The sequence below is a fragment of the Falco peregrinus genome, chromosome W (genome assembly GCF_023634155.1).
Source record: "Falco peregrinus isolate bFalPer1 chromosome W, bFalPer1.pri, whole genome shotgun sequence".
In the NCBI taxonomy this organism is placed as follows: domain Eukaryota; kingdom Metazoa; phylum Chordata; class Aves; order Falconiformes; family Falconidae; genus Falco; species Falco peregrinus.
Genome location: NC_073743.1, coordinates 7312531 through 7325678, shown reverse-complemented (window position 1 = coordinate 7325678; position 13148 = coordinate 7312531). Strand labels below are relative to the sequence as shown.

At 35.9% G+C, this 13148-nt stretch overlaps 1 protein-coding gene across 1 annotated transcript in view; it reads right to left on the bottom strand.

Moving 5' to 3' along the window:
- Positions 1–2627: 2627 nt before the first annotated feature.
- The window catches only part of LOC129783208 (poly(A) RNA polymerase GLD2-like), a gene marked incomplete at its 5' end in the record, with an annotated part of 44689 nt that continues 34168 nt past the window's right edge, over positions 2628–13148 (bottom strand). The window contains 3 exon segments of the mRNA XM_055793084.1: positions 2628–4470; positions 6275–6354; positions 10728–10819. Of these exon segments, the coding sequence (XP_055649059.1) occupies positions 4291–4470; positions 6275–6354; positions 10728–10819 (352 nt within the window).

Below are 13148 nucleotides of genomic sequence, written 5' to 3'. Positions count from 1 at the left end.
TTCAAGATTGGGGCGGGGGGGGGGGGGGGGGGAGAGTGATAAAATATTCTTCATTCCACCCAAAAAAATCAGCCACACCAATCCTGACCAGTGGTGTTGAAGTGCATAGAACAATTTTTTTTCTTTTGGGGGAAGAGCCTGAAGAGGGAGGGACAATTGGGAAGGAAGAAAGGGCAGTAAAAAAGAACAAATTTCAACGCAGCACTATATTCTTTGACCATTTTCTCTCTGACAGGCAAATCTGCAGAATGTTTAAGATCAGTATGTGAGAGAGTCAGCCAGAAAGGGAGCAGCAGAGGGAGATGCCGCTTGAGCTGGTAATGCCAGAAGATCTTTAAATAGAAAAGCTTTCAGGGAACTCAAGGCAGGCATTTAATGCAGAAAACTTAATTACAGCCACATCAATCTGAAACACCCACACCCCAGACACCTTCCCACATTTTTTATCTGTGGCAATTGGTAAAGGGAAGTGAGGAAAAGGCACTAAACCCAGTGCTGGGCCCCAATCCTGGCATCTCGGAGGCTGGTGCTGTGAAACAAGGCTGCCAGCTTCCCCTGAGGCTACAAGTCCTTGGGGGAGACAGTACCTGTTAGTCTGCTCCTCTGGGTCTACAGCCGCCACCACCTCCTCCTCTTCTTCTTCAATCTCTATGAAGGACAAGGCCTCAGATGCCCCGTTGCACTCAGTGCTGTGGTACCCCTCCATGCCCTTCCCAGCTCGGGCTGTCGCTAGTGGTTTTTACCCCTGGCCCTGTCCTCCCCACAGTTGCCTGAAGCAACTATCATCCCCAGCAGCTCTCACTTCTGACTCAGGGCAGTCTTTAAATAGAAGACAGCGAAGTTACAGCACCAAGTCACTGCTGGTCCTACCCTGGGTCTTAGGGCACCAGGACACGTTGCAAAACCTAACAGCCATCTATCTGGGCTGCTTGGGCCCTTTACCTGCTCATAGCTGCTGCTGAGGTATTTTTACAACAAAAGACAGTGGAGCAGGGCAGGGAGGAAGGAGCTGGGGCCCCAGCGGACTTTCCAAAACCAGCTCTAATGAATTCAAGGTGGGTGGCACACATGAAGTAGGAGAGTTATCTTGTGCCCCCACAAAAAGGTGTATTTAGCATGTTCAAAAGCAAGTTCCAACCCCGAGCCCACCAGGAGACTTGGAGTGCCTCAAGGCAAGGCTTATTTGAGCAAGAGAGGTCTAATACAATTACTAGTGGATGAGCCTAGGACACTAGCCTTTAATAATTAATACCATGCTATAAGAGGTATCAGACACACTGTAGCTTTTAACACACAGGGAATATCTAAACCCCCAAATTTGTCAATGTGTTAAATCACGGGACATTTCAAATGTCTTCTTCCAGTGGACTTGAACCAATTTTGATTTAAATCAAACTATGTAGTATTCAGGTTAAGCCATGTTTTCCCTTTATTATTCTGCTTTTCACACAAAATGCAGTGCTTTTCGCAGACAAAATGCAAATATGTACTAGCCAAAGTAGTGACTTTTTTTTTAAAAAATAATTTTTTAAAAGAAAGAATAAATAACTTCCAAGATATTTCAATTATAAAACACTGTATAAGGTTTTAAAATATTTTTTTTTCTTCAAAGAGCTGGTTATAAATCAATCAGCAAACTCTTCCTAGTGTTATAAGTACAGAAACATCCAAGCAGGTATTTCTGAATACAAGCTCTCTCTGCAATGCTAAATTAAAATTCTACTGACCAATTCACTTTAAAGTATTTCCTAAACAGCATGTATAGAAAAAAACCCCTGCCTGCTCTCCTGACCTACCCACTGAGGTACACAATTTACAGCCATTAGTGGATTTCTTGCCCTGGATACCTGCTCAGAGCAGATGAAAATCCAGGTCATTAAGCCTCTCTGCTTCAGACTATGCAGAACTGAATCCAAAGTTAAAGTTCAGCTCGTACTCCCTCTCCCCAAACAATTTATTTTGTGGTATTTTATCTGAAATTTTTTGACAAAAGTTACAGCCTACCATTTAACAAATATCATTATGTTCACTTGTTTTTGTTCCAGTTGTCTGGCACTTCCACAAAAAGCAGGGCTGCTTGTTTGCCTTCACAGAAAAATAATATAATATGACATTTTGTGAAATTTGTTTTCTGAATCTTTCAGATTTTGGGTTGGGTTTTTTCTTTGTTTTGGGGGTTGGTGGTTTGTTGTTGGGGGTGGGTTTTTTTGTTGTTGTTTGTGTTTATTTTTGTTTTTTAATGTGCAAGAGCCCTGCCACTTTCCATGCTCTTGCCAGATTACCCACTAGCTTCTTTTGCTATAAGTTAAACCAAGTCACCCCATCTTGCACCTTGATCAGCCAATGCTTCTTTTTAAAAGACAGGTCATAGTGCTACAGATCTTGGCTTATATTAAAAACATCACTGAGCTGGTGGGTCAATTTTTACAGAGTTACATAGAAGTATCAGTTGTTGGGGTTTTTTTAATTGTTTTAAAAAAAAAGATAGGAAGAAGCAGTTTCAAACAAAGCGATATTTTAAGGTGTAGCATATGTTGACACCTTAGGTAACGCAATGCAAACTTGTAAGAGATAGACATGCATAAAACTTTGTGCCTCACATACAGCTCACTCGAAATACATTTTTGCCAAGTTCAAACATGTAGGTCCCTTATTAGCTGTCCTATGTAGGGAAAGTTTTACATTTTGTAGACAAAGAAATAGCCAGCATCTTTAAAAAAAACCCCACAAAACCAAAACAAAAAAACAGCCCTCTCCCCAAAATCCATGTAGAACATTTTTTAATGCAGACATCATCCTGTACTAAATGCTTTTGGTTGCATTTTACATAAAGCAGGACAAAGTGAATGTTTCACCAAGACCAAATCTACTACCTTCTAAAGGTGAGAGACAGGGAGGGGGGACATATACGAAGGGAGAACATTTTAGTAGGCTGTTAGTCAGATTAAAACTGTTTAATATGCAGAAGGAAGCTGTTTTAAGAAGCAAGCCAAAAATCTTAGGCTAGATCATGAAGTAATAAGTAACCTCACAGCAGACAAATAGCTTACAGTTCCTAGAACTTCTAAACAGTAAAACTTGAAATAAATTAGAACTTAAAGTATGCACAAAAAAGAGATAATGCTTGTTATTTTACAGTTAAGGGTTTTCACAATATAGTTAGAAATAGCAATATATGTAACGTACCTGTATATATATGCAGCACAGAATAGCCATATAGAAGTTTATGATTTGCAATAGGGGCCTTATCTTTACATACCACTTTCTTTTCTACTTAGAGGAAATGTTATAAATATCCAGTACAAAATAATATAAAACTGGAAAAAGAAGGTGTATTTTCCATATATGCACTTTATTCCACTGAACATCAAAGATCTTAAACAAAAATTGAAAATATGGATTTGACATCAACAATAAGTACAGTTTTAACAATTAATTGGTCTTCAATAACAAATACACAAGGCACAAACTGTGCTACAGCAGGTCTAAAATATCAACATATTTTGAATTTAAATATGTAATCTTGAAAAATTTAGCTTTTCAATTTACTGTAGCTAACCAATTTACAAATATTTACACAAAATCAAGATACAAGCTCAGCTTATTGTAGCAGTGGTAGGGTTGTGGCTTTTTTTGGGGTTTCTCCCCCCCTCTTCCTTAAAATAGATATCACTACTTTGAATATGTAAAAGGAAGCACTAAAAGTATCTTACCTGCTCTGTGTGAACATGAAGCATTTACATATATTGATTTGTCCTTTTTTTATTTCAACTTCTTTGTAGTAGAACTGCTGCTTGAAAATTCCAGTTTAGATTACAGTTCTTGGTATCCAGAACACTACCAACTATAATCTAGCTTAATTTTCATAAGGTTTTGCTTGTTGTTCCACATAAAAGGTAAATAAAACTGGAAAATGCCAAGTTGAGTAAAAGTGTGTACTGCATTAAGCAGATATAAAGCGTGGGCTGTCTGTTCATCAAGTAGTGTGTTCTGTGTGTAATGCCTTAAGGATACAGTCAGACAGACACACTGTTTAGCTCTGAAATTCTTCATTTTGTGGTTAAATGTGTCTGAATTAATGATTACACAGAAACAAGTTAGTATATTCCCATGCTTTCTTTAAAACAGATTTATTCTTGTGGTCTGCTGTTTTGAGTCACAACAGTTTCTTCTAGAAATCAACAATTCAAGCTTTTTCAGAAAACACATAACTTTGAATGAACACCTGTATTAACAAACGTCAATAATAAAATATGCAATCATTTCTATAAACATTTCCTTAACAAAAGTTTATGACGTTTTTCCCCATAAAAGCCATGGAGCAACTGCATCTTGATTTTGATACTGTTTCTTTATTTCAGCAGGATCCAATAAGAAGAAAATGGAAGAAGTTGGTTGTCTTTTCCGTATGGTTATTCTTAAAGGTAATATACAGTTCAGGTCTTTGTCGTCTTGTAATATCTGCCAAAACTGGGGGGAAAAGTACAACGTTTTAGAAGGCTAATCTTCTTTGCCATTAATACTTAGATACCATTTTAAGTAGTAAGCCTCACAGATCCACAAAAATAAGGTTAATATTTTTCCCCTTCTTGATTTTTAAAGAAAGATTAATCCAAAAGGTACACAAAATGTGATGAACCACTGAGAAAGGTATGTCCTTTCAAGAAGGGAGTGCATTTATCGAGACTGAAATGTTAACATTTTTTAATCATTACACTGATATTCCGACTGCAAAATAACAGCCTCAAATTCACACATGTCAAAGTTGCCAATACAAGACATTATATTCTGACATTTCCAGAGCTTAATTGTGTCTTGAAAATAGGTTCTTTCAATTTTCTTCTGAATTTTGTTCTGGATTCCAGGATACACCTGTTTGGCCAAACACCTGCAAATAACTGCACTGTCCCTCCTGTCTTTATGTAGAATTCATTTAAACCACGATGTGCAATAAAAACCACAGAAAGAATAAATCTCCCAAAAGCAGCAAGACATATTTCTTAGGCTTCTTAAAGTGCAAGATATCCATAAGTTCTTGTAGTTTTTAAGCAACTGTCATTCCTTATGGTTCCTAGTAAAGAGAATTTTTTTTCAGGGCTATAACACTTCAGTACACAGGCTTCCAGACAGCTTGGACCAAACAACTGTTTTTACATTTTTTAAAAAATGAAAACTCTGAAAAGAGACGTTTACTCTGATTTCACAGAGAAACATAAGAGTCCAAATGCTACTTTGTAAACCATTGCTTTAGCAGAGTCACAAAATAAATTACGTAAAAGTATGAACAGTTAAGTATTTTGCATGCTAAGACAGCTAGATAGAAGGAAACTGACATTTCTGAACAGAATTAAAAAGCAGAAAAAGTTACCCTTTACTGACTATATAAAGGTGACACTTTATAGCATTTTTTTTATTACAAATATCTGGCATTGGTTTCCTTTTTGTTGGAGAAACCCTCAAAGTATTTAAGGACTTGATTAACTGGAGTAAAGAGGAGTCTCCAATGATGGCATAAAAGGAAGTCTAACTGGTTAAAGGCGGAAGCCAGCTCTGCACACTAATCCCTAGTCATAAACTACATTCTGAGATCTCTGACTACTCATAAAGCCAGAATTTGAGCTCAGATATATGAACATAATTCCAAATGCAATGCCTATGATAAGAGACAAGCATACAAGTGAATTGGCAACAAGGATTTTTAGAAAAAGGATGTTTAACCAAGGCCTAAGTCTTAGCTTGCTTCATTCAAAGTTTCCTTGCCTTCTCCACTACCTGAAATAGTGAAAGCTCCAGTTTGAACTACTCATGTTCTAAAATTGTGTGATCTCCCTGAAGAAAAATAACAAATTGATTCAGTTGTCAAAAACCAGCAGAAATCCATTGGTGGCAATATTATAAGAGAGGGACAGTAAGAGGTATAAAACATTGTTTATTACCAGTCAAATTAATGTAGGAAGAAATAATGAAGATAAAGTTGTGATTCTAAAGCTATTAATTATATTTTCTTGTGCATGTAAAATTGATAATTCTAAGATAAAGGGTCTAATACTTCAGGTACCCATTTCAACTGAAGCCTGATGCTTAATAGCATACAGACATTAATACTCTTATTAAATATTTTTTAAAATGTTTGTGGAAAACTAAGTTTCTGTCATATATGTAGTACAAAGTATAAACATAAGTATTAGAAAGAGGTAGGTTCAATGACTTCCACTTGTTTAACTATCTTGAAAACCAAAGTGACTGGAAAAGTTAACTCTGATGTACTTTTTGCCTTCAGAAACTCATCTTTGATAATATCAAACTTCTGTTTTTCATGTACAGCTCTAGCAGTGTTTGTCCCATCAAAGGGCTCTGCAAGATCAAACACAAACATTAAAAGCATTAAAAAACCAACAAAAACCACCAAAACAAAAATGCTAGAACTGTACTTGCTCAGTGAAGACAGCAATCAAGCAAAAACACAGAGAAGTCAACATATCATTGCTTCCTAAGAGTGTTTTGAGTTACTGGTTCCACTTTGCTTCTCAGTCTTTATTTCTACATAACATTCATCCAGAAAAGCCCCAAACACTGAACACGCTAATGGTATGTAATCCATAATAAAGTCAGGTTATTCTTTCTATCTAAACATGCTATGATTGTGCTGAATTCATGCATCAGTAGTTATTTGTTACTGCTTAAGTCTGTGATGAAATATCAGAATATGATTTTGCATATTAAAATGTTTTGAAACTTACTACACACATCCCCCTTGGAGCTGTTTACTTTAGATTCATCTCATTCAACAGCTTCTCAGTTAAATACAAGGAGTATAGTAAAATATTTACTATAATTTTTAATGTAAGTACCACTAACTGCTGTAAAAATAGATTTTATCAGTTCATAGTTATTGTAGAATAACTAAGTTAACAATTTGGGGCTTAAGCCCTTCAAAAAGACTAATTTTTGCTAACACAATGAAAAAATGTTCCAAAGTACTAATTGAAGGATTAAAAAAGTAGTCCTTGCTACTAATAAGGTTGCCAACATTAAAGTAACAAATACTAGAGAATTATGATGTAGAGACTATGCATTACAGTGTTCTACAATACAAATTTTATATGGGTTTTTTTGCCTTAGAGAGCTGCTTAAATATGTGGTGTATTTCACGCTGGCAGGATTCATAAAAATCCTCAAGGGCCATCAAACCATAGAAATATTTGCTAGATCAGGTAGCTTTTTTGTTTATTTGGTTATGAATTCCTTTTATTCACATAGGGACATATAGTCAAATAAAGCATTAAACAGACATCAGAAGGGATTATGCCATTACAGAGACTGGGACTTCAGTTTTGCAATGTTCCATGACACTGGGTTTGTTACTGAAAGTTATTTAAATTCAAAATTAAATAAATTGTTTCAAGCAACAAATGTTTTGGGCATGTTTCTAAAAGATTTTTCTTCAAACTACCTATAAAGATTTTTTAATGGATGTTCACAGGCAGATTTATTTTACTTTAGAATGCATCATACATTTAGATTGGAGCAGAAAACTGGCCATCAAATAAGAAGTACCTAGTCCTCTAAAACCAGTCACATAATTTGACACAGTGACTTACTGCCAGTAAGAACTCCCCACTCCTTATTGTGTGAAGCAGTACAGCATATGTGATGTCAACTGTTTCTTTAATGCTAGGACCTTTATGTACTTTGTGCAGCTTTGCTTTAAAAGAAAAACAAAATTCTTAATTTGACAATCTTCTAAAATGGGGGGGGGGGGGGGGGGGGGGGGGGGGGGGGGAGAAGAGGTGCTCTTCCTGGTCACAAAAATTGACTCATTTCTTCCCTTTATTCTTCCTGCATATTTACTGACTGTCAAGAGATAAACTCATTACCTAGAGCACAGCAAGAATGATTTTGCAATCAGCTACTATTTACAACACTACATTTCCTAACCATCATGACAGTGAGAGTCCATCATAAGTTATTTTGTTCACACACAGACACAAGAATATTAAAAAGTAATAGAACTTTAACACATGCTTAAGGGAAACGCTAAAGGGGATCATCTTTCCAAATGAAAATACAAGAAATCATAAAACTTCAGAACTTCTGGAAAGCAAGCTCTGAGGAATTACTTTTAGAATTATTTTTAACATGTGAATCTGAAAGATTTAAAAGTACAAGCATGAATCAGGTACAGCTCAGACAGCTTCTGATCCAGTTTACCTAAATGACTATCAGTTTGTCTCACAAAATTGCCAAGTTTCTAGCTTTTCCAAACTGTGTCTTTTTTCAACAGGATAATATATTATTTGATATAGAGAAGAGTGAAACTGAAACCAGAGTAGTCTCTAACAATTTTGAGCTTCTGACAAGGAATGTTCACAAACATTAGCTAAAATCAAAGTTATCTGTATCCCTATAATAGTAATAGCCTGTTAGATTTTAAGCTATCTGAAAAAGAGCATCTTTACATTTGTTTCTCAAACAGCAGAAATACAATGAGAATCAGTCTTAAGGCTGATAAAAATTAAAACAGAATTTTTTTTTCTTTGAGTAAGCCTAAATATAAAGCTACATGTAGAATTATGGCAACTTGCAGATATAGGCTTCTCAATTTATCAAATGTATTCTTGCATATATTTTTAATATTTTAAATATAAGTTACTGGAATTTTAGTCCACTAAACTGAAAATGTGACAGACTTGGAAGCCAAAATATGTTGACATGTTTAGCTAGCTTTTAAAAGTTTCTTCTCAAAGTACACAGAAGTTTATCTACATACTTTGTTAAACTAGTTCAGCTTAATTCCTTTATAAACAAGAAGCTTATTTCAAGTTGAAATAGGAAGTTTAATTTTTCCTTTCCAATTTAGAAGTAAAAACGTGGTATGCAAGGATAAAACCCACTCTTAAGTCTTGAAGCACATAGTAACATGAAGGAGTCAGATGTGCCACCTATAGGTAATTTTGCTTTTTTAATAGTTCAAATGCCAAAACACACTCTTAAAAGTTGTATGTAATTAAGCCCATTTAATATGCATTCTAAAATGCCTGTTTTGTATGTTGATATTCTATTTTCCAAGCTGACAGAAGGCAAACCTAATTATTCAACCACTTTGTAACATAAAAATATTGAGAGCTTGAAACACACAGGTTCTCCCCTCCCCCCCCCCCCCCCCAACCACAGTAGATAAGCATCACATGATGTCAGCAGACAGCTGCCCAGCATTCTCAGCTCCCACAAGAGATCAGAGCCTTGGCAATGTCTGCCCTGCACTATTCCAATCATTTCAGCTGCACAGATACTCTCAATTACATTTCTCAACTCTGACACTGCAGAGTCAAGCATGCAGTCTTCTTCACAGGTTTCAGCGTATTTTTTCCCCTATGACCGGTAGTTCATTCTTTTTCCAAGTCAAATGAAGAAAAGGAATCCCATCATGTGGTTTCACACTGTCCATATGATTATAGCCAAGTTGGTGAGCTCCAGGCCACATAACACATTTCACCAGTAGGTAATTATTCTCTGCACAGAGCAGCACAAGTGCAGGAAGTTACATGTGCACACACACAGAGTGCACTCCCACCCCCCAGGAATCTTTAGTAGTGTCTGTGCCTAACCACAAGACTCCTGCCTTATTCCTCCCATGCATCCCAGAAAAGTTTTTTCCAGTCTCTAATAACTATTTCTGTACAATTTGGATCCTGTCCAAGTTTTATTCTTTTATCCTAAAACTTCAACCCTTGATATAGTGATCCTAATAGCCTCCCATTTATTTACAGCCAGGGCCCAGGCCACCTCCCCCCATTTCAAAACTTCCCTCTCCACCCCAGTGTCCTAAACCACCTACTTCTAATTCTGCTCCTACTCCACCTTGGTTCCCTATCAGTGGTCTCTTGTCCAATCAATTCCCCTTCATCTGCTGCATTCTGATTCTTGCTCCCCTTTCTTATCTCAGTGTTAACTGTTTTCAGTTACAGGGTAGCTCTCAGTCCTTCCCTGCTTCTCTTTTCATTCTCCTCTAACATCTCAATCTGTCTCTTAGACTATAATTTTCTCTTTCAGTGGTCCAAGCTTCATCTTGTACACATGCTAACTATTCACCTTCTCTATGTAGACTCCCCATGGCATTTGAAAGGCACTAAAGAGCACATGAAGCAGGTTTCCTGTATCATGCTACTGCCCAGTTCAGCCTGAACTAAGGCAGCTAAGATATGCAAATCCAAAAGGTAGCCTAGATTTACCCTCTGTGGAAACTACGTTCACCAGACAACCAAAAATAGCAACCCCAAGGGGATCAACAAACATGTAATCTAGTTACTGCTAGGACTTGTGATGCCAGAGCATTACTAGAACAAAGAATATTCTTAGAGAGGAATCTGAATATGTGCACACTGTTTTTTCAGGAGCTCCATCTTGACAAAACTGAAGACTACTTCTGCAGAGCAGGAAAACACACACTACTGCCGTTCCTCGTCAAAGTCCTAATCCATGTTCCAAAATAACAGGACAATAAGTCCTCTTGAAGAAAGAGTCAGAACTATTTTTAAACACTACAGAAATTAAAGCTTCCTTCTCAAATGTTTTTTGCAAGACTATTTACATTGCTTAAATGTCATTTTCTATGTAAATATATTACACACACATTATTAAAACACTACCAAGGTAAAGTCTAATTGACAGATTCACATATTCAGTGTTTTAACAGTTTAAAATTATAATGCAGCTTTACATTTTACCTTCTACACAAATAAATTTGTTTCTCCATTCAAAACCATCAGGTCATGGAACAGCTTTGGCCTCACGAACTGAAATAATTTGATGGTTCCAACTAGGGAAAAGGAAAACAATTCACAGACCTTTTAAGTCTTGATTCTGAATTAATAACATCAGTTTACATTAAAAAATTGTCAAATTGCTATGTCATAAGCCTAGATAGCACAGTACTTTATAATAAGGAATAATTTAGAATAAACAGTAATTCACTATATAAGAGTAAGGAACGATGGGTAGGAAACAAGAAAAAGTTTTCCACAAACACAAAAGTATATTTACAAAAACATCTGCAAAAGAGAACATGAGAGTTTCTATGAATAACATATTCATGACAAAATATTTTTCCCCCCTTCAAAAAACATCAGCATGGACATCTACATTTATTTCTAAGTTACAAATAAATTATAGCGTCAAATTTATCTTTCAGCATTTTCTGTGGGGAAAAGTAACATAAGGAGTTTAAGTGCAGATGACATCACATGTTGCATTCTATTAAAAAAATAATCAACAAGATATATAAAGATAGCATGCTTAAAGGCCAGCATTCCTAGTGCAAGGAAGCTATGAGAAAAAGTACTAATACTTTGTGTATGGTGAATCTTCTACAACTGCAACAACTCAAATGCAAATTTGAAGAAAGCCTATTACTTTCTGCGCACAATTTTACAAGAACAAAACCATAGGAAATGATCACACAAATAGGAACAGCAGTGCAGTTTAGAGGACAATCTTTATGATGCTTAGCATAATGCTATGCCGAACATAAATGGAAGCCAAAGCAGCCACTTGCTTTATGTTCTTTGTTCTAAGCTTTATACTCCTAACCAATTCTAATCAGCCAGTTTTCAGCCGCTCTTAACTAAACCAGGAAACTACCGTATCAGCAAAAGGCCTGGATCACCACACACCAAGGAGCTTGGCTAGGTGCATCAGCCACCTGCAGAACGCCTATAAGTATCAACTGTAAATCAAAATACAGTCTGTAAATCCTCAGTTAAATTTGGAAGAACTCTCTGCTCCCTAGGCCACAGATTAGCTGTCATAACTCCATTAAGTCAGTGGTGATAAGACAGTTTACAACAGCTAAATATCTGTGTCTACGATTCTACAGGTTAGCTTGGAAACAGCTCATGATTAAAGCCACTTATGAAAGTTAGCTATAATTTAAGAATACAAGTAGGACCATTTTTAATATTTCAAAAAGGTGCAAGACACAGCATATGAAGCGTAGTTTAGGATACCTCAGTTTACTTATTCACCCACTGCTTTGCATATTTAACTTCTCTTGATATATTCTTTAGAAAATTAGTACAGATGATAAATTTTCTAGCATTCAAAACTAAATACAGTTTTCCTTCTAACCCATCACTCTCCTTAATTCCCATATTAGACTACTTCTGCAAGAATAAGAGAAGTTGTGAACGTGAAGCACCAAATACTTTCCTATCACATCTTTTTAATAAACTACCATCAACCACAAGCTTAATAAGAAATTCAGATGAATTGCTAAAAAAAAAATAATAATAAAAACATAGCAGCACAAAAAAAAAAAATAATTAGAGCATCAAAGAAGCTTAAACTGCAGCTCCAGAACATTGGTCATGAGCAGAAGCTGCTTACAGTGCTGACAGTTCAACTCTCCTGCCTTGTCTAAAATCTTATTTTAAAAAAAAATAAAAATCAGAGATATCCAGGCCAGTCAGTTACACAACAAATATTCGATCTCTGGTTAAAACAAGCAGTACTGTTTTACTTCAAACATGTAATTCTTCTCTTAACTTCTTTCTTTCTTTCTACCTGGCTTAATTTCTCAGCAAAACCTAAATGTGTTTATTATAAACTGATTTAGCAAGAAGCAACAAAAAAAGTTACGTTTCTAGCTATTTAAACAGCTTTGCATTTAGACTTGAAAACTACTTTATCTAATAGCATCATTAAACCTTCACTTGGTACCAAAATCTGAGCTAGAAATTGTCAACAGCAAGTTATTCGTGCATTGATTTTAACCATTTTGGCTTGCACATAATTATTACCAATGCAAAGTTAATACTCTCTGCATACACATTTTTCAATCCATAAATTAACAATAACCATTTGAACAGCTTTCTCAATCGTCAGTTATTTCTGGTATCACTGCTCCTCATGAAGAAGGCAAGAATCTGAAAGAAAAAGACCAGGGACTTCCAAGTGTAAGTCTGTATGAATACACTACAAATAAATGTAAAAGCTTATATTTTCCAGAGTATTCTTATAAGCCAAAGCTACTTGCAGAAACACATTAAGATGGGTACAAATTACGAGTATATTCAATTAAATATAGTTCTATTAAAAAAATCACTTTATTACCTGACCAATTCTGCCCTGAAGAGAACCACAAACAATCG